General features: G+C 40.5%; 1 protein-coding gene across 3 annotated transcripts in view; it reads left to right on the top strand.

The window, feature by feature from the left end:
- EXOC2 (exocyst complex component 2) overlaps nt 1-26,075 on the top strand; it is a 269,142-nt gene that overhangs the window by 52,477 nt on the left and 190,590 nt on the right. For all 3 annotated transcript variants that reach the window (XR_010090747.1, XM_063451784.1, XM_063451783.1), the window contains one exon: nt 15,349-15,462. Coding sequence is in view for 2 of the 3 variants with exons in the window: in XM_063451784.1 (XP_063307854.1) it covers nt 15,349-15,462 (114 nt within the window). In the remaining variant the exon portion in view is untranslated. The remainder of the gene's footprint in view (nt 1-15,348; nt 15,463-26,075) is intronic.

Raw genomic sequence — 26,075 nt, 5'->3', positions numbered from 1 at the left:
AAACACAACTGTAGGAACATCCAAGAGATGAATTATTTGTAAGATTGATGTTAATGAATGAATTTAGGTTTATCTATTGAAAGAAAATGAATCCAAAAGTTGAATATATATATATATATATACACCGTATTTATCGGCGTATAACACGCACCGGCGTATAACACGCACCTCATTTTTAGAAAGAAATTCCAGGAAATTTCCCCCACTCCCATAGTATTCCCCCCCCCCCTCATCCCATAGTATTCCCCCCTCATCCCATAGTATTCCCCCCTCATCCCGTAGTGTTCCCCCCTCATCCCATAGTGTTCCCCCCTCATCCCATAGTGTCCCCCCTTTCCATAGTATTCCCCCCCCTCCCATAGTATTCTCCCCCCTCCCCTCCCATAGAATTCTCCCCCCTCCCCTCCCATAGTATTTCCCCCCCTCCCCTCCCATAGTATTTCCCCCCCTCCCCTCCCATAGTATTTCCCCCCTCCCCTCCCATAGTATTTCCCCCCCTCCCCTCCCATAGTATTTCCCCCCTCCCCTCCCATAGTATTTCCTCCCCCTCCCCTCCCATAGTATTCCCCCCCCCCATAGTATTTCCCCCCCCTCCCCTCCCATAGTATCCCCCCCCCTCCCCTCCCATAGTATTCTCCCCCCTCCCCTCCCATAGTATTCTCCCCCCTCCCCTCCCATAGTATTCTCCCCCCTCCCCTCCCATAGTATTCTCCCCCCTCCCCTCCCATAGTATTCTCCCCCCTCCCCTCCCATAGTATTTCTCCCCCCTCCCCCCCATAGTATTTCCCCCCCTCCCCTCCCATAGTGTACTTTCCCCCCCTCCCCTCCCATAGTGTACTTCCCCCCCCCCTCCCCTCCTATAGTGTACTTCCCCCCCCCCATAGTGTACTTTCCCTTGTCCCATAATTACTTACCTGTCCTGAAGCGTGGGCCGGCTTCACAGCGTGCACCGCGGTACAGGAACTTTACAATTGTGCACACTTCCTTTCAGTCCCGCCGGAAACCGGAACCTGAAATTAAAGTTCCTGTACCACGGTGCACGCTGTGAAGCCGGCCCACGCTTCAGGACAGGTAAGTAATTATGGGATATCGGCGTATAACACGCACCCACGATTTTTCCCCTATTTTCAGGGGGGAAAAGTGCGTGTTATACGCCAATAAATACGGTATATATATATTTTTTTTTTAATTTGTGTTTTATTTGCTTTTGCATATAAATCTTACAACATGACCAATATATGGGTAGCATAAAGTATAGACATCAAGTAATGCTGTGCATGGGTACGTGTCTCAAACAATACAGACAACTTATAAGCATTAAGGATAAAGGAAAATAGCGTAAACTGTAGTAGAGTGTCTCTTGTCTTTGTCTTTGTCTGCGGTCTCATGTCTCTGATGGGAGGTCTGAGTTGCCGTCGACATGGGTTGCTTCTTCACTGGATCAGCTCAGGTGGTGAGCGTCAAGCTCCGCGTTTTTTGCAGTGGAAGGGTTTTTATTTCAGAGTTCTCTAGTCGCCACTGTTGTGCGGTGTGTCTCTGAGTCATTAAGGTAGTTTTGTCGTGCCCCTTGGTGTCAGATTGCTTCTTGGGTGTGGACACAGATGGTGTGTGCTCCTGTCCCTTGGCTAGTATGTTTAGACTTCGGATGAAAGGTTCTGGGTCCTCAGAGGAGGTGAGGGTGACGGTTCCGTCTCCCAACGTTGCCAAGAGTGAACCGTCGGCTCCCCATCTGTATTTCACGGAGTTGTCTCTCAGTCTCCTTGCTATGGGTGCTAGTTCCTCTTCTCTGCCAGCACTGCAAAAGGGAGATCGCTGTATATCGCCAGTACATTGCTCTCATAGTGTATGGTTTGCAGTGCCCTGGATCTGGCCATGATCGCGGCTCGCGACGCTATATCTCTCGTGAGTGCAATAGTATCTCTTGGGGCATTGCTAGGTGCTGCAGCAGATTTTTTTACCCTGAATACTGACTTTATAATTGGAGAGGCTGCACAACTTTCAATTCCCAGAGCTGCAATCATGTTTCTTGTGAATTCCAGCAGCTGCTCCCCTTCTACAGACTCTGGGACACCCCTGATTTGGATGTTCCTTTGTCTGTGCCTTGTTTCAAATAGGGTCACTGCCCGTTGCAGCTGGCGGACTTGTGCTGTGAGACCCGCTATTAGGCCACTGTTTCCTTGTATGTGGCTATCTCTAGCGGTTTCTCTCGCCTCCACCTCACTCACCTTTTGGTGTATAACTCCCATTTCATTTTGGGCCTCTGCTAGGTCTGCCTTCCAGACCCTCCTTAGGTCCGTTAGTAGTCTCTTGATATCCCTTTAGTGGATGGGGATGAGTCTTCTTCCAACTCCGGGGTGTGGGGGGTCCCCCTATGTGCGGAGGAGGGAAACTATTCCTCTCCCTCCTGAGAGTCTTCAGAGACTTCTGGGTCTGTGTGAGTCTCGGGCGCCATCTTGGACTGTAGCCGCGGTGCAGGCCTGCTGAAGGAGAGCCTGATATCTGGCGTGCGAGGGAGCTCAGGGCGCTGTCTTTGTTTGTTTTTGCGCCCCATTTCGTTATCTGGAGGTTGGTGGTCCTTGTGCTGTGTTTTGGCTCTATTTTTAGTGGCTTTTCTCTCTTTTTGGTGGGTCTCTGCCGGAGCCCCACAGATAGACGTCTGGTTCAGTGCTCTGCCGGCCACGCCCCCGAATATATATATATTTTAATGATTTTATTTAAAGCGATGACTGCCATTCACAAGGAGGTTCTTAAGTAGACACTCGCTCACCAATCTCCAATAAAAGTAATCATGGAAACAAAACTAAAAGAATAAAGAGAGGGGCAGGGAAGGAAAATGGGGAGACGACTCCTGGAACCCACAGGAAGCCCAAATAGATAAGTAGGCAAAGTTTATATCCAATGAGCGGCTGAGTATTTTTCAAGTTAGATTTGATTTTTTTATTCATAGCATTTTACCTTCTGTAACATTTGTATTCCCTACATAAAAGTATGTTGCTTGTGGAGGCCTTTTCTTGAATTGATGTAAAAATGTTCCTGGATGAATTAATTTTGCCTTCTCGGTTGATCCCCCTATCCAATGTATTGTACATTATTTTTAATCACTCTTATTTATTTATTTTAAATTAAGGAAAATTAAGAAAAAGTTCAACTATTTGGCAGTTGAAAAAAAAAACAGTGATGTGTGTTTTACAGAGAAAAACTAGTGCAATGCATATACTAGTGTAAAAAAGTTAGTTTAAACATTGTGCCATTTTTGTTTTTATTCCAATAAAATAAGGTGGGTAAAATACAGAATGCTATGGGTTTTTATTGTATATGATTTTGCAGTGATAGGGTGCGATGACATGCAGTATATCCATCCCCCCCCCCCCCCCCCCCCCCTATTTTATTAGTTACCATCACATCTTTAGCATGCATTTGATATGTATTCTGAATAACACATATCACAATCTTTTTACAAGCATTCTGAGCTTTGCCTTGCAGCATTGCCTACATGCTGCTAGATTTCACATTATATGCCATATTGCAACAGTTACAGAAATATTTCATGTAAATTGACAGCTAGCTGTAAATAATAGCACTACACCGACTTTAGTTAAAAAATTGTGTTCTTTTGTAGAGCAGATAGCTTTATGGGTTTTTTGTTTTTGTTTTGTTTTTTACAGCTGTCACAGGAATATATCTTACTGCATATCATGTTGGTTTTGCAGATTCACATGAACTGTCACGGTAGCAGTCAATTTAGCTGGAGTGTGGGTCAGCTCCTAGTGAGAGATTGAAAAAAAGAGCATTGTTAAATCTGGGTAATAAAACGTAAACATAATTTAAAAAGTAGAATTGTATTTATAAATAATAATCATCATTTTTTATATTTAGTGTTTTTAAGATTATTATTTTGTAACACATTTGCCTGCTGTCTGTCTTAATCTTGGATCGATAAATTTAAACATGTTTTAGATTTGATTTAGAAATGAAAAATATAAAACCAAAACTAAAGGAGTAGGATTGGGAATTGTGTACAATATAGGAAGGAGTAGGTACAAAAAAAACAAAAAAAATACTAATATTTTTAGTAGTAAAAGTTAATATCCATGATTACCTGGCCTTGAACTTTGTCTAGGTTTAAACATCTACACAAAATGGCTACAATATACAAAGCACAAGAGCACCTAGGTCCAATATGTGTTTCATAATGTATTTATATCAGACAGTTTTACACAACATAGACCATTATTTTTGGAATATTGATGTTTGTTTATAGCATATAATCTATTTTTCGTGTAGCTGTATTCTCGGCATTGATTATTGATGTAAGATTATACGATATATTATTATTTATTTTTCTATATTATTGACACGGGAACTGATTTTCTCAACATTAGGTTAATTTGACTGTATACTGCCAGTTATTTAAACAGGCATTGAAGTGTATTAATCAACAAAGTTAAATGAACTAAAGCTAAAGCTAAATTAACTCTACGGTCATGTGATTTTTATATATATATATATATATATATATATATATATATATATATTTATTTTTTTTGTTTTGTTTTTACATAATTGCTACTTGTTTGCTCTTGGTATGATACGATCATATTTCACCTTTCAGCATTGTATGAGCAGTATTTTGTTACTCCATTTATTAAATCAATGTATATAGTTCATTACTTGTCAGATAATTCAATAATTTATTGGATTTGGAACTATTTAGTAACTAGTATTTTTTTCAAGCATAAATAATTTACTTTACATCTGTTTTGTGCAATTTAATTATGTACTCGTTGAATCACGCACAAACTGCAAAGAAATCTTTTTGTTTTTACTGTAAAAACAAATACAAAGCTGCCTAAAACGGATGTATCTTGTTCTAAGCATTATATGTGCTCTATATGGCTCTATTGGGTCTTTTATTCTTTTTGTATTTATGTTATGCGGTTTTAATAACATTAACAATAATCATACATTTCAATAAAAAATCTTAACAGACACACATCAGTTCAATAGAGACCAGAAAATTCCTACATTTTTTAAATTAAACAAAATATCGTAGTATAGTGCTTATGCACTAGCTCAGATTTACTAAAAAAAAAAGAAAAAGAAATGTTGTTAGTAGTTTTAAATAGGAAGTATCCTTTCTTATGAGTTTACATTATTGGTTCAAAATGAGTGTAAGTTCATAGCTTGCTGTCAGTAGATTCAGAGGAAACCACATTTAATTGAAAAAGTATATAAAAGTATAGGTAAAACTAAAATTCTCTAATTTAAAAAAAAAAAAAAAGTACGTATCTTTTTTTGTTTCTCCAGTGTATTCGTGTTTATATCGTGATACATGTGAAATGAGGATTATATTAATAGATGCTTTGTTTTTTGTTTTCTTTTTCATTTTGCTCAGTGATTCTTATTTTTACTGCTGCTCTGGAAAAGAACTGTATTTTCCAACAGCTGTGGAGTGCAACTGCAACCCCCACCCTCCTCCGACACAATTTTTTTTTCTTCTGCCAAATCATGAACATTTATTTTTGAGATCCAAAGCAACTAGCTATATCTCTCTATTGCTGCATGTAGTGTGGTTAGAACTTTCAAAGTAATGTTTGTTGTTTTGCATGCCGCAATGGGTCATTACCAGAGATCAGTCTCCGAAATAAAAAGTGAATACTGAAATTTTAAATATGTTCCAAATCATCTACCAACCTCCCACTGGCTGCTATAAGTGGGATCTTCCCACGCGTAGTTTTCTGCTTCATCCTGGTAAGATATTGCCATCTGCTGGATTATCTTGGTTATGTTGTTTAGAGTTATAATGACTGATACATTTGAAACTGTTTTATTTATCATAATATTAAATATAAATGAGAGAGAGAAACGCACCACCACACACATCACATACAGCCAGCACACACCATACACACACGTATCACAACCAGCACATGCCACACACATCACATACAGCCAGCACACACCACACATTACATACATCTAGCACAAACCACACAGCCAGTGCATACTGCACACACATGATACACAGCCCGCACACACCAAATGCACACTTTGAGAGAGCCTCAAAAAAGAAGAAATTACTATAAATTAAGTTGATTTCTATAAATGCCCGGGGGATAAATACACCGTGGAAAAAGTAAATAATTGTACACTATCTGATAAAAAAAAAATCGGGTACAAATTTGCACCCTTCAAGAAACCCATTGGATAAAAGCCAAAGAAAAGACAATAAACTCATCAAGATACCCTATAATTATAAGTGCAGCCTTAGAAAACAAAAAAAAAGGGGTGTTGCATTTATATTTGCAAAAATTATTTCCTTAATTATTAAATACGAAGAATTAGACCCAGAGGGGCGATATATTATCTTGATATGTGAAATTAATAATAAATTATTCTCACTATTTAACATATATGCACCAAATAAAGCAGCAACAAAATTTATATCAAAAATGCTTAGAAAGATAGAGCAGATAAGACAAGGTCTGGTATTTAATCATGGGAGATTTTAATTGTGTAGCAGACCCGATAACAGAGAGAAAAAGCCAGAAGGATAACAAAAACAAAGATGAAAATAAACTGCAAAACTTACTTAATTATTACAACCTAAGAGATATGTGGAGAACATTTCATCCCACAGATCTAGATTATACATGCTATTCTAGAACATTCAATTCATACTCCAGAATAGACTATATTCTGGGAGACGTGGCTATGCTGTATATTGTCAAAAAAATAGATACAGTACATAGCATGGTGAAATCATAGCCCTATTATGCTAGAATATAAAGATAAATTTGACAATTTTCATAAAGAGTGGCGTATAAAAGATTTTATACTACACAAAAAAAGCAGTGTGGAAGAAATTGAAAAGATAACAAATCTCTATATTTAGCGAAAATAAAGGCAAAGGCACACCAGACATCATAGTCTGCTGTGCATACAAAAGTGTAGTTAGAGGTCACTTGATAAAAATGGCATTGATAGAAAATAGAAAAGGATTACCGCCTCTATCGAAAATATTCATAATAAGCAAACATAAAAGGCAAAATAAACGAATACCCTCTACACAAACCGCAAGTAAGATCGCAGAAATAGAAAATCAGATTAACAAACAACTAATAAATAAAGCATCTAAACAATTAGAAGCACTGCAAGCTAAATTGTATCTAAAAGGCAATAAACCAGAAACAATGATGACCAACAGGCTGAAAAAAGAGAAATATAAAAGAGTAATGTACAAAATAAGAGAGAACGATATTTACCTAATGGCCCCGGAAAAAAAACGGAGGAGCATTTGAAAGATTTTATCAAATTCTATACAGCCTACCAGAAGAAACATTCGGTAATGCAATAGAGATTGAGACGTTTTCTGAAGATCTGCCCATGCCAAAAATCCAACCATATCAATTAAAATAATTAAACCACTCCATAACAGCAGAAGAGGTTGGTAAATCAATAGACAAACTCAAAATAAAGACTGCTCCAGGCCCAGATGGCTTTACAAAACCATTTTACAAATTAATGAAGGATTAACTAAAAGAGGAACTCACCAATATCTTTAACTATATAATGGAAACAGGAGACTGCCCTGGAGAGCTGTTAAGGGCAAACATTGTACCCATGCCAAAGGCAGACAAAGACGTACAAAATATAGGCAATAAAAAAAGAAAATATACTTATTTCTAGCCAATAGTCAAAACTGTATTTATTGCTGGGAAATGCTGTTTTTAGTGCATGGTTGGCAAACCATGCAAGAGAAGAGAAATAATTATATATGTATATATATTCCACAAATGTGTGTGTGTGTGTGTATATATATATATATATACGGATTTACATGTCATATGGTCTCTTGGCACCATAACAGCTTCATTTACATGACGTTCTTATGGGGTCCGGCGTGCCCCTTTATGTTCAAAAAGGTACTCTACAAGTCTTGAAAACACACTCTCTCTCTTTCTCTCTGAGCCAGTCACCTAAATGATGGCTATGGCACTACAGTGCTAGAAATACACATTTGTATCCCTAATGCTATAATGTATCTTTTTATAATAATACTTAAAAATAGCACATTTTATATATAAAATTATATTATATTTCTTTATTATTCTGAATGCTGTTCTAGTCCCTACCCCACAGTAACAGGCTATCCTATCTTTTCTAAATTCCAAGGAAGCAGTGTGTGAGCAACATGCAATAAAAGCATGCATGTGTGCGGCCTGATATCAAACAAGCACAGATGGTCTGTAATCCAGGTCACTTACCTCCCTTTACAATTCCCCAAACACTAGAGAAACTAACAGTGTTAAACATTTCTTGTTTGTCTGTTATGCCTCATTCTCATTTCCTAGTATGAAAATATTACAGATACATTCCTGTTTGCACTGGGCTGGTACAAAAAAAGAATTAATGGAAGGTGGTGCCAGAAAGCTAATGGCAGCCATGCCCTCCCCTCCCCCCACTTTATGTCACCTATGCCCTTTCCTCAGTACTCCCTGACATCTCTCCCTCTCCAGCTAGGGGGAGAGACGTCAGTGTAGGAAGATCAGGCTGGGGGGAGGGGGGGGGGGTGAGGGGATAAGTGTTGGAAAGGTTACTTTAACTAAATCTGTGTTTTCTTAAAACACTGTCTCTTTTATTGGAGTAAACCTTCAAAAAAACCACAACACATATTATTAAACACTGTTATAAAGCAGTATACTGAACGACAGCCAATCATGCGTGTAAATGTCATTAAAATCTGCAGGTTATTTTTTGCATCTGAGAAAGGTTTGCTTTTTAGAATTAACGTAGTGAATTAAAAAGAAAGTGGTAGAGGAAAAAAAAATGAAATTATGAATTCTGGAAAGACTTGTCTTTACCCGTATGTCTCACTTCCTCAATTCCAGCTCTCTCCTTGACACTCTTCAGTCTGGCTTCCGCCCTCTCCATTCTACTAAGACTGCTCTTATCAAAGTTACTAACGTCCTAATCACAGCTAAATCCAAAGGCCACTACCCTATACTAATTCTTCTTGACCTCTCTGCTGCCTTTGACACCGTTGATCATGCTCTACTTCTTCAAACTCTTCAATCACTCGGTCGATGTGGCTCTGTCCTCTCGTGGTTTTCCTCTCATCTCTCCCAACGCTCATTCAGTGTCTCCTTTTCTAATGATACCTCCTCCCCTCATCCTGACTCTGTTGGAGTCGTCCCCCTCCCCCCCCAAGGCTCTGTCCTTGGTCCCCTTCTATTTTCTTTTTATACTGTCTCTCTTGGCAAACATATTACCTCATTTGGATTCCACTACCACCTGTACGCCAATGACACCCAGATATATCTCTCCTCCCCGGACCTCTCCCCTGCCGTCCTGCAACGTGCCACTGCTTGCCTTTCTTCCATCTCTGACTGGATGTCCTCCCGCTTTCTGAAACTCAATCTCTCTAAAACTGAGCTCCTTGTCTTTCCTTCTCCTAATACTGATCCTCCTCTTTTGCTCTTCCTTCAAGTTAGTGTTATCCACATGAGTCTATCCTTGCATCAGACATTTAAGAGTGCCTTAAAACCCATCTCTTTAGGAAAGCTTATGGCCTCCCAGAGTAACCTCTACCTCACATACCTGTCTCTTGTTCTCTCCTCAAGGGCAGCACTTTACTCTCTCCTCCAGCTCTGCTTCACTCCCACCGTATTTGATTGCTATTTCCTGTCCTAATGTGTTTTATACCCCACCTCCTATAGACTGTAAGCTCGATTGAGCAGGGTCCTCTTCAATCTATTGTTCCCGTAAGTTATTTGTAATTGTCCTATTTATAATTAAATCCCCCCTCTCATAATATTGTAAAGCGCTACAGAATCTGTTGGCGCTATATAAATGGCAATAATAATAATTACTTTAAAATTAATTATTGTTTTCTAAAACAAGTATGGTTTGTATGTAATACAAATGGTTCATCCTTGAAAGTAAGAATATTTTAGAAACTTGTTTCTGTGTATTGCATTGAGACAAAATACACAATAATGGCATTTTCAATAGAAATTTAACACCTGTGCAAGAATGCAGAATTTTGCTCCGTGACAGATCTCACAACAGGGCTGATATCAGTGGGATGTAGACTTTGTAGGCACATGTAGGCACAAATGGGATGTAGGCACAAATGCATTTCAGCTGTACTAATCAAATGCCTTTTAATCTGAGTCCCTAGCTAATTTACCAGTCTGGAATTTACCTGTGGTGTCAAAGTTAATGAATATGACTCCACATGTAAATCCCAGATGGACCAATTATTTTTGCATGCAGAAATGGCATCTGATAAGTTTGTTCGAGCTAAAATGCATTTGTCCACAAGTCTAGATCTGCAGATCTTCTTACCCATATAGATGCCAAAGCCATCTGTTTTAAATTGTGTGAGAAGACAGTTATGACTCGAGAGAGACACAAGAGAGATGCTACAAGCAATGATTCTGACTTTGAATTTCTTTTTTTTTATTCTAACCTTTTTCGCAGTTATACAAAGATTGAGTAGCTCCTATATTGTTTTATTTTTAACTTTGCAAAGAATTGTAATTTTAAAAAAAATCACACAAGATAGAGCTAGCTTTTTCATCTAATGTAGTCACATTTCATTCGAATTCATAACTTGTGGGAAATTGCTACCCCCAATTGGAGAGTTAGAACCAATCCCAGAAAACGTTTTAGACACATAATCCTTCCTGCTCCTTCATAGGGAAATTACCAAGTTATGATTCTGCCTCCTTTGGAGATTATTGGACTTTACAAAGCTCTGCAAGTTTTATTATTATCTTTTTTCTGTCACAGTATTTTACACATTGCTGGTAATCTCCCTTTGCCAGTTTGTCTTAGGGATATTCGTCTGTCCTCTAGAATATATCTTCTTTCTTTGTGTTTATGGACTCTTCTGAGGGGAAGTAACAGAGTCAATAGGCACCAAGGTTGGGAGTGACAATGCTGCCATGACGATAAACCTGAATCTACATCTAGGCTTCCCTATGTTTGCCCATCTGTGTCACGCTACAAGTATTTCCTGTTTGCAGTAATTGTGCGCAGAGTGTTTAACTGAGATGCCTGCTATGTCTCAACCTGCCCATGCTACCAGGAGGTCCCCTACTCTGACAATGCAGTGGATTCTCCTGCAGCACATGTGTCTGACCATCAAGGCTTCCTGGCAATAGCGGCCTGTGTAGCATCTGTGATTGCCAGACTTCACACTCTGGCACTACTTTGTAAGCAACCCAGGTTGTCAGAGTCCATAAATGTTCCTGGTCAGTTTCTCATGGTGACTCATTATTTGTTTTTTCTCATGTGAACTCTGTGTATGGTTCTGACATGGACTCTGGGGTCTCTGAGTAGGATCACAAATCTCAGAAAGTCTCTGAGTGCATTTCACTTGGAGCACATGTAGAACTTTGAGTCTTAAATGCTTCAAAGTCATCCTCACCTTTGGTGGGAGGGGAGCATGTGGGTGGGTGTCACGGATGTTGAAAACCACTAATCCTCTGAAGGATAGTTCCTGCTAAGAATCCTATGGCAAGAGTTTAAAAAAGGCATGCTTTGCAAATCCTTCCAGTTGTGTTCTGCCATTATACTTCCAGCCTTTGACTATTATGTCTAATGCTCCATGTAGTGTGACTAGCTGGAATCAGCAGTACACGATGGAGTCCCCTTGGGGAATTCCTAAATAGAGTGCATTTTTTTTTTCAAGATTGTGTTTGAGTATGTGCTAGAGACTTTCATTGATGTTTTGCTACTTTCCCCCAGGAACTCCTCCTGCCCAAGCCCAATTCCAGTTTAAGTCTTCTAAGTACACATGAAGTCTTGTGACTCCCAACCCCCCACAAGATGGCTGTTGTTCTTCTGCGTGGTCTGGTCTTGCTTCATGCACAACCTTTATGCAGAAGTTATTGTAGCTCCCGTCTTCTGTGGTACCATTTTCATGGCTGGGGTTTCCAGAGACCACATTTTGTTATAGTCTCTGTTTGACCTGGTGGTAGATATGGAACACAATGCAATGCTTGCTCCAGTTCTTCATTTGGAAAATTGGCATCGCTACTTTGTTCATAGTCTCAAAGAAGGAATAGTCATTGTGACCCATCCTGGACCTAAAGGTCTTGAACAGCATTTTGTGAGTTCACATCTTTAGATTGGAAACACCGAGGTTGATATTTCCCTTTTTACAACAAGGTTACTTCCTGAAAGAAAGCTTCTCTCCACCTCTGTTTACCTTAAATACTACTGCTTTGCATTCCTTGACTGCCATTACCAGTTTGTGAATGTACCATTTGGTCTACCATCAAATCTATGCAGCTTCTGCCATAAGACTTCTGTGAAGCCAAGTTGCAAATTAACTTCTTGGTCTTCCTTGCACAGTTTTACCACATTTTACCATTTTTATGTTTTTTTTTCCGCTGACTTTTTATTTGGCAGGAAAGTTCTATGGGTAGTAGTGTCCCATTTTTCTGTGACTTGTGTCCGTGTTGCTTGGTTATACAATATCCCATAAGTTATGGATTCTCATGTACCATGAAATTTAAGTTTAAAGGGACACTCCTGGCTCCAATACTACTTTAATGCATTTGTTACATTTTGGCCTCATTAATTTGCTTTATTCTTTGCATGCTCAAATCATTATAATTTTTCAAATAAAAAAAGTTTTGCAGAATGCTGCACCATAGGGTTGTCTCCTTAGACACACCCCTCTCTCCAGAAAAATACTTACTTCCTTGTCAAATGTATGCACACAGCTCAGCCACTGACAGCACCAACTGATCTGAACTACAAAGCAATAAGAATATCACTTCCTGTTTAAGTTTCTTTGCTTATTCAGCAATATTAAAGGAATACTATAGTGTCAGGAATACAAACATGTATTCCTGACACTAAAGCTGTAAAAGCATAGTTTAGTTTTCCTGGCCCCCCTGTTACAGGAGTGAAAAGTGATTTTATTTACCTTTATTCCAGCGCCATGCGTGTCTTGCTGAGGCTGGTTTTGCCCCGTTCCACCTCCTTGGCTGAGCCAATTGGATCTCAGCCAATCCAATGCTTTCCCATAGAAAAGCATTGGGATGCTATTGCGCATGTGCTTCAAAACGCTGCACTGTGATAATCACTACCATTATTATTATTATTATTATTATTATTATTGCCATTATATAGTGCCAACAGATTCCGTAGCGCTTTACAATATTATGAGAGGGGGGATTTAACTATAAATAGGAAAATTACAAGAAAACTTACAGAAATGATAGGTTGAAGAGGACCCTGCTCAAACGAGCTTACAGTCTATAGGAAGTGGGGTATAAAATACAGTAGGTCAGGAAATAGCAATCAAATAAGGTGGGAGTGAAGCAGAGCTGGAGGAGAGAGTAAAGTTCTGCCCTTTAGGAGAGGCCATAAGGCTATAAATAGATTGGTTTTAAGGCACTCTTAAACGATTGACGCCTAGGGGAGAGTCTGATGGCGGTAAACAGTCTGTTCCATAGGAAGGGAGCCGCCTGTGAGAAGTCCTGCAAGCGTGAGTTGGCCGCACGGGTAGCGGACAGGAGAAGGTCACAGGCAGAGTGGAGAGACCGAGAAGGGGCATACCTATGGATCTGTGAAGAGATATAAGGGGCTAGAATTGTTCAGTGATTTATAGGTATGGGTTTGCACTTTGCATTGACTCCTATAGGATACAGGAAGCCAATGTAAGGACTGACAGAGGGCTGAGGTGTGAGAGGACCGACTAGAGAGGCAAATCAATCTGGCGGCAGCATTCATTATAGACTGTATGGGGGCAATGCGGCTTTTGGGAAGACCAATTAGGAGAGGGTTACAATAATCCATGCAGGAAATTACTAGAGCATGGACAAGCTCTTTGGAAGCAGCTTGTGTAAGAAAGGAGCAGATGCGGGCTATGTTTTTAAGATGGAATCTACAGGATTTGGCAACATACTGGATGTCAGGCTCAAACGTAAGGCCAGAATCAAGTGTGACGCTAAGACAGCGCGCTTGCAAGGATGGACTTATGTGGATTCCACTAACTTGAAGGGAGAGCGAAAGAGGAGGATCAGTATTAGGAGGAGGAAAGACAAGGCGCTCAGTTTTAGAGAGATTGAGTTTCAAAAAGCAGTAGGACATCCAGTCAGAGATGGAAGAACGGCAAGCAGTAAAACGTTGCAGGATGGCAGGGGAAAGATATATCTGGGTTTCATCTGTGTACAGGTGGTAGTGGAATCCAAATGAGCTAATAGGTTTGCCAAGAGAGGCAGTATAAAGAGAAAATAGAAGGGGACCAAGGACAGAGCCTCGGGGGCCTCCAACCAAGACAGGATGAGGGAGGAGGTATCATTAGAAAAGGAGACACTGAATGAGCGTTGGGAGAGATATAAGGAAAACCACGAGAGGAGGTTCACAGAGACCGAGTGATTGAAGAGTTTGGAGAAAGAGAGCATGGTCAACAGTGTCAAAAGCAGCAGAGAGGTCAAGGAGAATTAGTATGGAGTAGTGGCGTTTGTATTGGGCTGCGATTAGGTCATTAGTAACGTTGATAAGAGCAGTCCCAGCAGAGTGTAGAGGGCGGAAGTCAGATTGAAGAGGGTCATGGAGAGAGTTGGAATTGAGGAAGTGAGAAATATGTTAAAGACAAGTCTTTCCAGAAGCTTTGAGGGAAAAAGGAAGCAGTGATATAGGACGATAGTTAGAGGGGGAGGACGGGTCAAGAGATGTTTATTTCAGGATAGGTACTACAGTGGCATGTTGAAGATCAGCAGGGACAATGCCAGAAGAGAGAGAGAGCAGTTGAAGATGTGTGTTAAGGAAGGCACAAGACAAGGGGAGAGAGATCTGGTAAGGTGAGATGGGACAGGATCGAGCGGGCAAGTTTATGAGGAGCATTCAGCAGAGATGCTGAACAACAGTGCTGGACACTGTGCAGCACTGACCCAGGAAGCACCTCTAGTGTCCATCTGAGTGACCGCCACTAGAGGTTTTCCTAGGCAGTAATGTAAAAGACTGCCTTTTCTCTTAGAAGGCAGTGTTTATATTAAAAAGCCTGAAACGGCATACTATATACACCAGAACAACTACATAAATGTTTTGGTTGTTCTGCTGTCTATAGTGTCCCTTTAAATCAAGGCCTTAGTTAGGTAAAGTTAGCCCTAGAAATTCGTTTTTGAAGTGCGGACATGTAGAACACATCTGCTTCACGCAGTGGTTGCTTGTTCCTGAAAACTATCTTTTTTTAAAAAAAACTCATCAGCAGCATATAACTTTTAATTTATAAAAAGGGTTTTGTAATATTTACAAATTATTGTTTATTTTTTTGCATTAAATGTTTACTCATGCAGATTTTTACGTTTGTATTCTTTCCAGAGGTAAAGTTCCACATACAGAATTTGATTCTTTGTATCCTGGGATGAGTGGAGATTTCAACAGAGAAAAATTCTCTGCAACAATGTACCTGATTGAAAATCATTCCAGTGCTAGGTAAGAGTTTTTTTTTTGTTTTTTTTAATTAATTTAAATGAAATACAGTGTGTTTTGGATCTTGATGGTTAAAATACATTACACCCTAAGCACCATACCACTAATGTTATGATGTTTTGGGCATGTTACCTATATTACTAGAAGTCCCCTATCACAGTCTGATGGTAAACTGTCAAACTGTTTGACACTTACCAGCCTCTGCCTCTGATGAGCTCCCAGGGCTATTCCAGTCTAAGCTGGTATGGTAAGTCAATAAGTTTATAGGATCGCCAGAAAGAGCCAGGCAAGTGTCAAATCAGTCTCACAGTTTCACAGTTCATAATCAAGGGGGTGCCAAAGGATTTGAGGTACCATAATTATAACAACCAACTGTAGTGGTTATGGTGCATAGAATATACTTTTAAATGGTGCTCCAAAAGCATATTGTCAGGTGCATGTTATTATTTAGATATGCCTGAATGCAAGCCTTCAACTAAATTTGTTTAGTAAACAGTGATAAGTGATAACAGTAAATGTGATGTTAAGTTAAGCAATTGTTTGGGAAATCAGCTCTCAAAGTGGTAAACTAAGAAAACCATGCAAACCACAGCACAATTTGGAATTCACTAAATGGTTGTGTTTTCACTCACTCCAAAAAAACATTTTAATGGCATAAATGCTGTTCCTTGTGTGACCAGGAATAAGGTCTCACTAAATAGGTTATGCCAGTACAATTAACCCTTTGCCACAGGGAAAACCAGAGAAACTGGGCATCTACTAGGGCCTTCTTGAAATAACTCCATCCTGCAGCTCCAAGGGCAGAGAAAGAGGAGAATCTTCTTGTGACGGAGCTTCTGTACTCTGACATAGTACCTCCACCCAGTTCGCTTTCTAGATGCTTGCCAGGACCCTGGAGCGCTTCAACCGCAGTTGCTGAGACGTGACTGGGGTTTTTCTGGAGCTTTTCCACCCGACCAGGCTGCGGCTCTCCTTCAAGGCAGGTATCGTCCCCTCTACCTATTCTGCTGCAGCCATTCTTCCAGGCAGGTATCGTCCCCTCTAACTATTCTGCTGCAGCAGTTGTTCCAGGCAGGTATCGTCCCCTCTGCCAATTCCTCTTCAGTCCTTCTTCCAGGCCTGCAACGGGATTGCTCTTGTCTTTAAAAGACACTTGTGGCCCTCAGTCGTAGCTCTCTTGATTTATCCCAGGGCTACAGGAATCGTGTAGCCAGGGCCGGTGCAAGACTATTTTGCGCCTCAAGCAAGACCAGTTTCTTGCACCTCTCCTGCCTACCCCCATTAAAAATTGCTAACTTTGTGTGCCTCTTTCTTCCCCAGCCACTGTGTGTATTACTTTCTCTCCCAACTCGTTTTTGTGTCTCTTTTTCTCCCCCCAGCCTCTCTGTGTGTCTCTTTCACCCCCACAAACCCTCTTTGGGTCTCTTTGTCATCGTCCCCAGCCTCTCTGTGGGTTTCTCTGTCCCTCCCAGACCCTCTGTGTGTCTCTTTGCCACCCAAACTCCCAGATGCATGTCTTTGCCTACCCTCTGTGTCAGTGTCTTTGTCCAACCCAAGCCCCACTGTGTGTGTGCCTTTGTTTAACTCAAGCCCCGCTATGTCTCTCTTTGTAGTCCCGCCAACCCCTATGTGCGCCTCTTTGGCCACGGTCAAGATTCTACTGATGGGGCTCCCTATTGGCCCCTTGCTGCAGGTAAGAGATGAAGAGGCATAGGTTTGCAATAGTAGATAAGAGATGAAGTGGCTTCTACTGCTGATTTAGGGATGCAACTCACACCATCCTTAGCAATCCACACCAAACTGAGAGTGATGGGAGTTGCACTGAAATAAAATCTGTAAAGAAAAAAACACTGTGATTCTTGTTTTCTGAACACATTGCATCCCTGTCTGCTGTGCCAATGGGGATCCTGTAACCACATTGCCCAGTACTCAGCCACCATCAGCCAACTGGTTTTGATGGCTTCTGCTCCAGGCTGCCCCACCTACTGCAGCCAGTCTCCACAATCAAAAATTGAATCTTCTAGCTATTTTCATGTTAAAAGGATGTCTAAAGCAAATCTTTTTTTCTACAAACTAGGAGGAGATAGGGCAGATGAGACTGATGTGGACATTTTATAATAATATATTCAGGGTGAATAAGTGATGTGGTGGAGGAGAAGTTGACTGATATATTGGATGGGAGAGAGGTTCGAGTATGAGAGAATGTAATGTTATGATTGCAGGACCGCCAACTGCCGCAGAACCTCTTTGTTCCCGTCTCTGCAAGAAGCGCAAGGGATAGCTTAATGTGAGCCCCTGTGAGGGCAGTTGCACTGCGGTAAAGATGGGTCTGGGCAGGAGGGGAGCATTGTGCAGTCAGTGCTCTCCTCTCCTGTGGGTCACCAGTAGACTGTGCTCCCCCGGCCAGTGCGCCTTAGGCAGCTGCCTAGTTAGCTTAGTGGTCGCGCCAGAGCTCCCTGTAGCTGGCCAACAGGTCAGACAACTCTGGCTGGGATCCCTAAAAATCCACACAGGACACACCGTTCCAAAAGGAACTTACATACACAGCTTTATTTTTACTCAGATCTAGGCCATATGCTCATTACACTTGCATTGCAACTCAATGAACACAAACAATAAAATCACATGAGACAACATACACATACTTATCATAACATAATGGCATAATTCTAAAGGGGTTGGAAAGACAATCATTAACACAAAACATTTCTCCTGCCTGCAGAATTAGCAATATGCAAATTAACAAGCCTTTCTATTGAGGTAGTGCATATAGCTGTTGCTACCAACAGGTGGTGCTCTACAGTCTCCAAAGCCAAATTCACCTGTTGGCAGCAAGCATCAGCAGGAAAGGAGAGCACACAAAACAATTAACAATCCACAAATACATATACACACCCTGCATCTTTAATGGGCACAAGGTGAATTAGACATTGGAGTAGTCCAGGGTCCTGCCTAAAGTGTTCGTCTGAAACTGTAGATGGTGACTAGTCGACGACCAGTACTACTACTCGAAAAGCTTCATCTGTTTTTTGGGGGGGATTCCAGAGAGACCCGATTGCCTCCCCCTTTTTTTCTGTTTCTCACTGTGTATCGTTGCAAACAGCTATGACATGTCACTATTTGCAAATTTAATTGACCAGCTTTCACCTACTTTTTCCTTAGCACTTTGCTTTCTTACCACTTTGTGAAAGAGATTTGTTGGCTTAACTCTCAGATGTTAGTCGGCTATCCATGATTTCAATTAACAAAAAATCTTTTAACGGACTTTCATGGATAACTATATTCAGCAGCAGTGTGACTATTTATGCTGCCTAGTAAATAGAGATGTACATGGTGGTGTATGGGTCAGTTTGTGTGGGGTGGATCAGTCTGTGTGTGTGGAGATCAGTCTGTGTGTGTGTGGGGGGGGGGGGGTCAGTCTCTGTGTGTATGGGTGTGGGTCAGTCTGTGTGTGTGGTGATCAGTCTGTGTGTGTATGGGTCAGTCTTTATGGGGGAGGCAGTCTGTGTGTGTATGGGTGTGGGGGGTCAGTCTGTGTGTGTGGGGAAGATTCTGTGTGGGGGTCAGTCTGTGGGTATGGGTGTGTGGGGGGGGTCAGTTTGTGTGTATGGGTCAGTCTGTGTTTGTATGGGTGTGGGTCAGTCTGTGTGTGGGGGGATCAGTCTGTGTGTGTTGAGGGTCAGTCTGTGTGTATGGGTGTGTGGGGAGGGTCATTCTGTGTGTGTGTATGGGTCAGTCTTTATGGGGGGGTCAGTCTGTGTGTGTATGGGTGTGGGGGGGGTCAGTCTGTGTGTGTGGGGAGGATTCTGTGTGGGGGTCAGTCTGTGTGGGTATGGGTGTGTGGGGGGTTAGTCTGTGTGTGGGGGTCAGTTTGTGTGTATGGGTCAGTCTGTGTGTGCATGGGTGTGGGTCAGTCTGTGTGTGTGGTGATCAGTCTGTGTGTGGGGGGGTCAGTCTGTGTGTATGGGTGTGTGGGGTGGGTCATTCTGTGTGTGTGTATGGGTCAGTCTTTATGGGAGGGTCAGCATGGAGGCGTTCAGCACAGGTAATGTTGTAGCCGGCCTCCCTGGTTTGTATGGAGGCGGACGCTCAGAGAGCTGTGTAGCCGGCCACCCTGGGAGGTATGGAGGCGGCCAGCTCAGTTAGCCTTGTAGCCGGCCGCCCTGGGAGGTATGGACATGGCCAGCTTAGGGATTGTGGAGGCAGCCGCCCTGGGTTGCATGGAGGCAGATTGGGGCTGCACACGAGAGAGCAGTGATCTTCCTGCAGCTTCTCCCTGCTCCCATCCCACTGTATAATGATGCTGGGAGCCGGAATATGACGTCATTCCAGCCCCGGCATCATTACAGACAGTACGAGGGAGCAGAGAGGAGTTGCAGGAAGATTACTGCTCCCCCGCACACAGGAAGAGCAGCCCCACTGGACCCTAGGGAAACATCCACTTAGCTCTCCCAAAGGTAGGGAGGCTGGGTGGATTATAATTAAAAATATAAATTTGTGGGTGTTAGAGAAAGTGTGTGTGTGTATGCCTCTGTCAATTTGTGTATGTCTGTCAGAGAGTGTGTCTGTTTTGGTACCTGCCCCCCTCCAATCACATGATTGGTGTTTACTCCCCTTTTTCCCCATGCCTCTTAATGATCTCAGCTAAGCCAATGCTTTCCCATAGGAAAGCATTGGGAGGATATTACGTGTGTTCTCTATGGGTAACCTTCAGCGCCTCCAAGCAGAGCACTGACACAGGACTCTAGTGGCCATCAGAATTACTGTAACTAGAGGTCTTAGTAGGCAAGGCAGCGTTTACATTGAAAAGGCTACAGGGACTGGCTATAGGCACCAGAACAACTACATTAATCTGTAGTGGTTCTGGTGACTATAGTGTCCCTTATAAAAAAACAATTGGCTCCTAACTTTTTTAGCTGGCTCCTAGATTCCAAACAAATTTGTCAAGCCCTGCATTATATGATATCTAATGTGATGAGGAAATGTGTGTGTGTGTGTCTGTGTCTGTGTCTGTGTCTGTGTCTGTGTGATGTGGTATGTAAGTTCTAGAGTCTGAATGTTGCATTTGTAGTGTAACTTAGGTTGAGTACTTCTTGGGCAGCTATTTTGGGTGTATTATTACTGATTCTCATCACTGGAGCATGGCCATTAGTGGTCAGTCTGACTGAAATACAGGAAGCAGGGAGATATGATATGCAGTCACATGAGGAGAAGAAAATCTGAACAAATTAAAGATTAGAACAGGCAGCTAGCTATAAGACGCTTCCCCTAGCTGTCAGTCAGACTGCATCTACATACGATTTAATTCATAAAACAATTATGCCTAAAAGTCCAGCGCTTCTCTTTCAAAAATCATGTTATTGTATTAGCCTTTACACAATGGAAATGCCTATTACGAGCCAACTGAGAGCTACATTGTAAATGCTAGAATTTTCAACTGTTACAATGATACAAAGAGTGAATCTACTATTTTTTTTCAAATGATTGTTTTAAGTCAGTGTTATTTTTATTCTTTTCTCTCCCTATGTTGAGTAAGTTAAAAATACATACATTCTTTTCTCTATTCAGTGCTCTTTCCTGAGAGCTGATTAAAAATCCATCTTAAAGGTTATTTTCAGTGTTAAAAAAATATTGCTGAGGTTATGGAGTCATGGCAAGCGGTCACAGGTGCACTCTATGTGGCCTTTTTATTATGCAAGTAATTTTTATATTTTCAGAGCTCAAAATAGAGAATATGTTCATGCAAAACAATAGTAGTAAGATACAGTTGCAAGAAAAAGTATGTGAACCCTTTGGAATGATATGGATTTCTGCACAAATTGGTCATAAAATGTGATCTGATCATCATCTAAGTCACAACAATCACAGTCTGCTTAAACTAATAACACACAAAGAATGAAATGTTGCCATGCTTTTATTGAACACACCATGTAAACATTCACAGTGCAGGTGGAAAAGGTATGTGAACCCCTAGACTAATGACATCTCCAAGAGCTAATTGGAGTGAGATGTCAGCCAACTGTCAATCAATGAGATGAGATTGGAGGTGTTGGTTACAGCTGCCCTGCCCTATAAAAAACACACACCAGTTTTGGGTTTGCACTTCACAAGAAGCATTGCCTGATGGGAATGATGCCTCGCACAAAAGAGCTCTCAGAAGACCTACGATTAAGAATTGTTGACTTGCATAAAGCTGGAAAGGGTTATAAAAGTATCTCCAAAAGCCTTGCTGTTCATCAGTCCACGGTAAGACAAAATGTCTATAAATGGAGAAAGTTCAGCACTGCTGCTACTCTCCCTAGGAGTGGCCGTCCTGTAAAGATGACTGCAAGAGCATAGCGCAGACTGCTCAATGAGGTGAAGAAGAATCCTAGAGTGTCAGCTAAAGACTTAAAAAAGTCACTGGCAAATGCTAACATCCCTGTTAGCGAATCTAAAATATGTAAAACACTAAACAAGAATGGATTTCATGGGAGGACACCACAGAGGAAGCCACTGCTGTCCAAACAAAACATTGCTGCACGTTTACAGTTTGCACAAGAGCACCTGGATGTTCTACAGCAGTACTGGCAAAATATTCTGTGGACAGATGAAACCAAAGTTGAGTTGTTTGGAAGAAACACACAACACTATGTGTGGCGAAAAAGAGGCACAGCACACCAACATCAAAACCTCATTCCAACTGTGAAGTATGGTGGTGGGGGCATCATGGTTTGGGGCTGCTTTGCTGCGTCAGGGCCTGGACGGATTGCTATCATCGAAGGAAAAATGAATTCCCTAATTTATCAAGACATTTTGCAGAAGAACTTAAGGCCATCTGTCTACCAGCTGAAGCTCAACAGAAGATGGGTGTTGCAACAGGACAATGACCCAAAGCATTGAAGTAAATCAACAACAGAATGGCTTCAACAGAAGAAAATGCGCCTTCTGAAGTGGCCGAGTCAGAGTCCTGACCTCAACCCGATTGAGATGCTGTGGCATGACATCAAGAAAGCGATTCACACCAGACATCCCAAGAATATTGCTGAACTGAAGCAGTTCTGTAAAGAGAAAGGGTCAAGAATTACTCCTGACCATTGTGCACGTCTGATCTGCAACTACAGGAAACGTTTGGTTGAAGTTATTGCTGCCAAAGGAGGTTCAACCAGTTATCAAATCCAAGGGTTCACATACTTTTTCAACATGCACTGTGAATGTTTACGTGGTGTGTTCAATAAAAACATGGCAACATTTCATTCTTTGTGTGTTATTAGTTTAAGCAGACTGTGATTGTCTATTGTTGGGACTTAGATGATGATCAGATCACATTTTATGACCAATTTGTGCAGAAATCCATATATTTTCCAAAGGGTTCACATACTTTTTCTTGCTACTGTATGTATATTCTATATGTATAAAAGATTTACTGTCTGTACAGCAAATCAGGAATCCCGATAGTGACATTATAGCTGAATTTAAACAATTATTGGTTAATATGGAAATAACCAGATTAAAAGTTAAAAGTAATATAAAAAAATCAAAGACTCACAAACAGTAGTCAAAACAGAAATATGATCGAATAACCTGACATATAGTATGGTGATTATTCTGCTGCACTTATTTTATTGTTGTGAACATAGCTATCGACATTGTTTATTTATAAAATATTTTACCAGGATGGATACATTGAGATTTCTCTTGTTTTGAAGTATATCCTGGGTCCACAAAACATTGCATTGTTACAATAGGATACAATATTACAAAAATACAATATACAAACTATATATACACACATATATAAATTTAACACATAACAGGTAATAAATATATGTAACCATGACAGGTGCATTCTCTGCTAAGGTATATTGCCATAGATCTCTTAAAATATTTTAGATTGAATGAAGATTTGACTGTGTCCCTGAGGTTATTCCATTATTGCGGTGCTCCGTAGGAAAATGAGGATCGAGCCACTTTATTTTTGTATTGCTGAAGTAGTTTTGGTATGGACCCTGTCTTCTTGAGATGCTGTCAGTTTGTAGAGGTTTTATTTTTCTTACCAGGGTGCATTTTTGCCTAAAGGGTTTGTATGGCATCAACATACACAGTGTGCTTGCAATGCCAAACAGATTGCCTTTCTTACTTGTAGGTGCTGTTCTGTAACATAGACTTGTGAGATTTGTTTCGTAATAAATCGAATTTTGTCCAAAATGTGGCTTATTCAACAATTTAGAAATGTCTAAATTTGGAGAACGCAATATCCAAATAAGTAATGCATTTGAGAGACCACCACACAACTGTAAACTCATTTGTTTTATCATCTTCTGTTCAGTGTAAAGTTATATTGTGTTTTTTTTTGCAGACAGGTCCGCTGTAGATTTATTTTGTGCCTGTATAAAGTAAATAGAATTTAAAGATAGATATTTAACCCCTTAAGGACACAACTTCTGGAATAACAGGGAATCATGAGGGAATATTTCCGTCATGTGTCCTTAAGGGGTTAAACTTTTTTTAAATTTCATTTTAATGTCTGACTTTTTTATTTTTATTTTTCTAACTTTGGAACATTATTGTTTTTAACTCTCTCGTCCATTTCATAATACACATATTGTTATTGTTCTTGTTTATAGAAGAGCAGTGTGCCTCTGTCACTGTCTTGTACTTTACTTAACCTGAGAAAAGGGAAACTTGCTGGTATTTTGAGTCCTTCTGTTATGGTTAGCAAGAACTGTATTTTTTCCTTAAAGGAAACCTCTGATTTCACAATCTATAAATGACTTTCCTGATCCCAAAATGATGTTGATTTACTTTTTAAACAATTGACGCTGTATTTGATATAGTGGAGTGAAACACATAAAAGAGAACATTTTTTGTTTTAGTGTATAAATGGCCCACTTCACATTAAACGGCAAATAACACTTCCAAACTGAAGATCCCTTCACTTGTAGTTAGCGGAAATGTTAATCTTACCCATTACTTTTATAGATCAAATGCAGTCTACACTATACTTATCCACAGAGTTTACCGCTACAATGCAGCTTATTTGGAGATTATTTAACTGCCCGGTCTCTACCTGAGCTGTCAGAATCTCTAACTTTTAACTTTGCACAGTAGTTTCCTATTGACAAACAATTGTACTTGCCAACTGGGGAAATTCACAGCTGATTTGTAAAATCTAGCTGCTTTGAGCTGCTATTTTTAACTACGGTAAATGTTGCATTGTTATTTCACCTCTATTTACTGGTTTGCGAGGCTCATCTTTTTGATGTCACATTATATATCACTGTATTGCCCAAACAAGTTATATTGTTGCTTATAAGTTGTACGCTATCAGACACCTAATATGATAGAAGATTAATATAAAAACAATTCCAACAATGACACTCTTTTGTTTTGTAATTTTTCTTTTCTTCCGCCACCCCAGCATGTTAGATTTAAAATGAAGCAACTGCTCAAGGTAACTGCAATTGTGAGCCACAACCCGTGTAGCTAGTATTGCCATTGTTATGCATTTTGTTCTATTTGATTGTGCCAGATGTGACTGGGTAATTGGCTGCTTGGCTGTTACCTGGCCTGGTGTCTTGTTGCACTATTTGTTCAGGCAAATGAGAGCTCTTCTTCCCCCTTCCCCCTGCTGCCACACTGATAGTTAATTTTTTTTAAACCAAGCCAGAATATTAAGCTGATACCAATCTAGTATTACAAAGACTGATACTAATGTAGTAGTAGTATGTATACAAGTAAACACACTAATACGAACACATATAATCACCTGCTTAGTGAGTTAATCCCAAATTATTGTGGGCAAAGTGTATCGTTTCCAATTAAATTTCTTACTTTAATAAAGTGCGATACCTTGCAACCCATTGCCAGCACTTCCATGCTTATAACCAAAATATGGACACTCAGGTTTTAGTACACTGATTGTGTCTACTCACACTTTACTACTACTGTAGAAAACAGAGAAGTAAAGTATTTCCAAATTAGAATTGCGTCTGTAAAATGATTTCCCCACATGTTTTCCCTGTATATAAAACCTTTATAGAAGAGAGGTAGTTTGGTGCCTTTTTAGATCACTTGTTTGTGCTTGCTGAATCTTGGTATAATTACAAAGTCGTCTTCATTCTGGAGATCGGATTTGGAAAAGACTTATTTTAGCATTTTTCCACTTGCAATCTAAACGTTATATTGCTCTCTGCCTAGTGTTTACTTTCAAATGTGTCATCATAATATTCTTTTTGGCAAAGCCAAAAACAACAGTCTTACTTCCCATTGGTAAGAATCTGTCTTACCTCATTTTAGGATAATTATTTTACTAAAAGAAGGCAGTGGATGTTTATACCTACAGAAATTTAGCAATGGCACACACGAGAGAATAAAGGTGTTATTGTCTCCCAGGTGGAGAGTATGTGATGCTTTGTTTTTCTCTCTTACCCAACACAGAGAAACTGACCCCTTGATCAGTGTGCCAGCTATACCATACTGATAATACTCTGATACGCTGGCAGAAGAAACCATGCTTGGCGCATAACATCAGTACAACTATAATAACTGAATGGTTAATCTATACCCTTTAGCAGCTCGTGTGTAGAAAATATTATGTGAAAACATTATCAGACAGTGTAAACCACCTCCATACT

The sequence above is a fragment of the Pelobates fuscus genome, chromosome 4, assembly GCF_036172605.1.
Source record: "Pelobates fuscus isolate aPelFus1 chromosome 4, aPelFus1.pri, whole genome shotgun sequence".
In the NCBI taxonomy this organism is placed as follows: Eukaryota; Metazoa; Chordata; class Amphibia; order Anura; family Pelobatidae; genus Pelobates; species Pelobates fuscus.
Note: the sequence above shows the minus strand (reverse complement) of the source record. Positions and strands in the feature narration are given on the sequence as shown.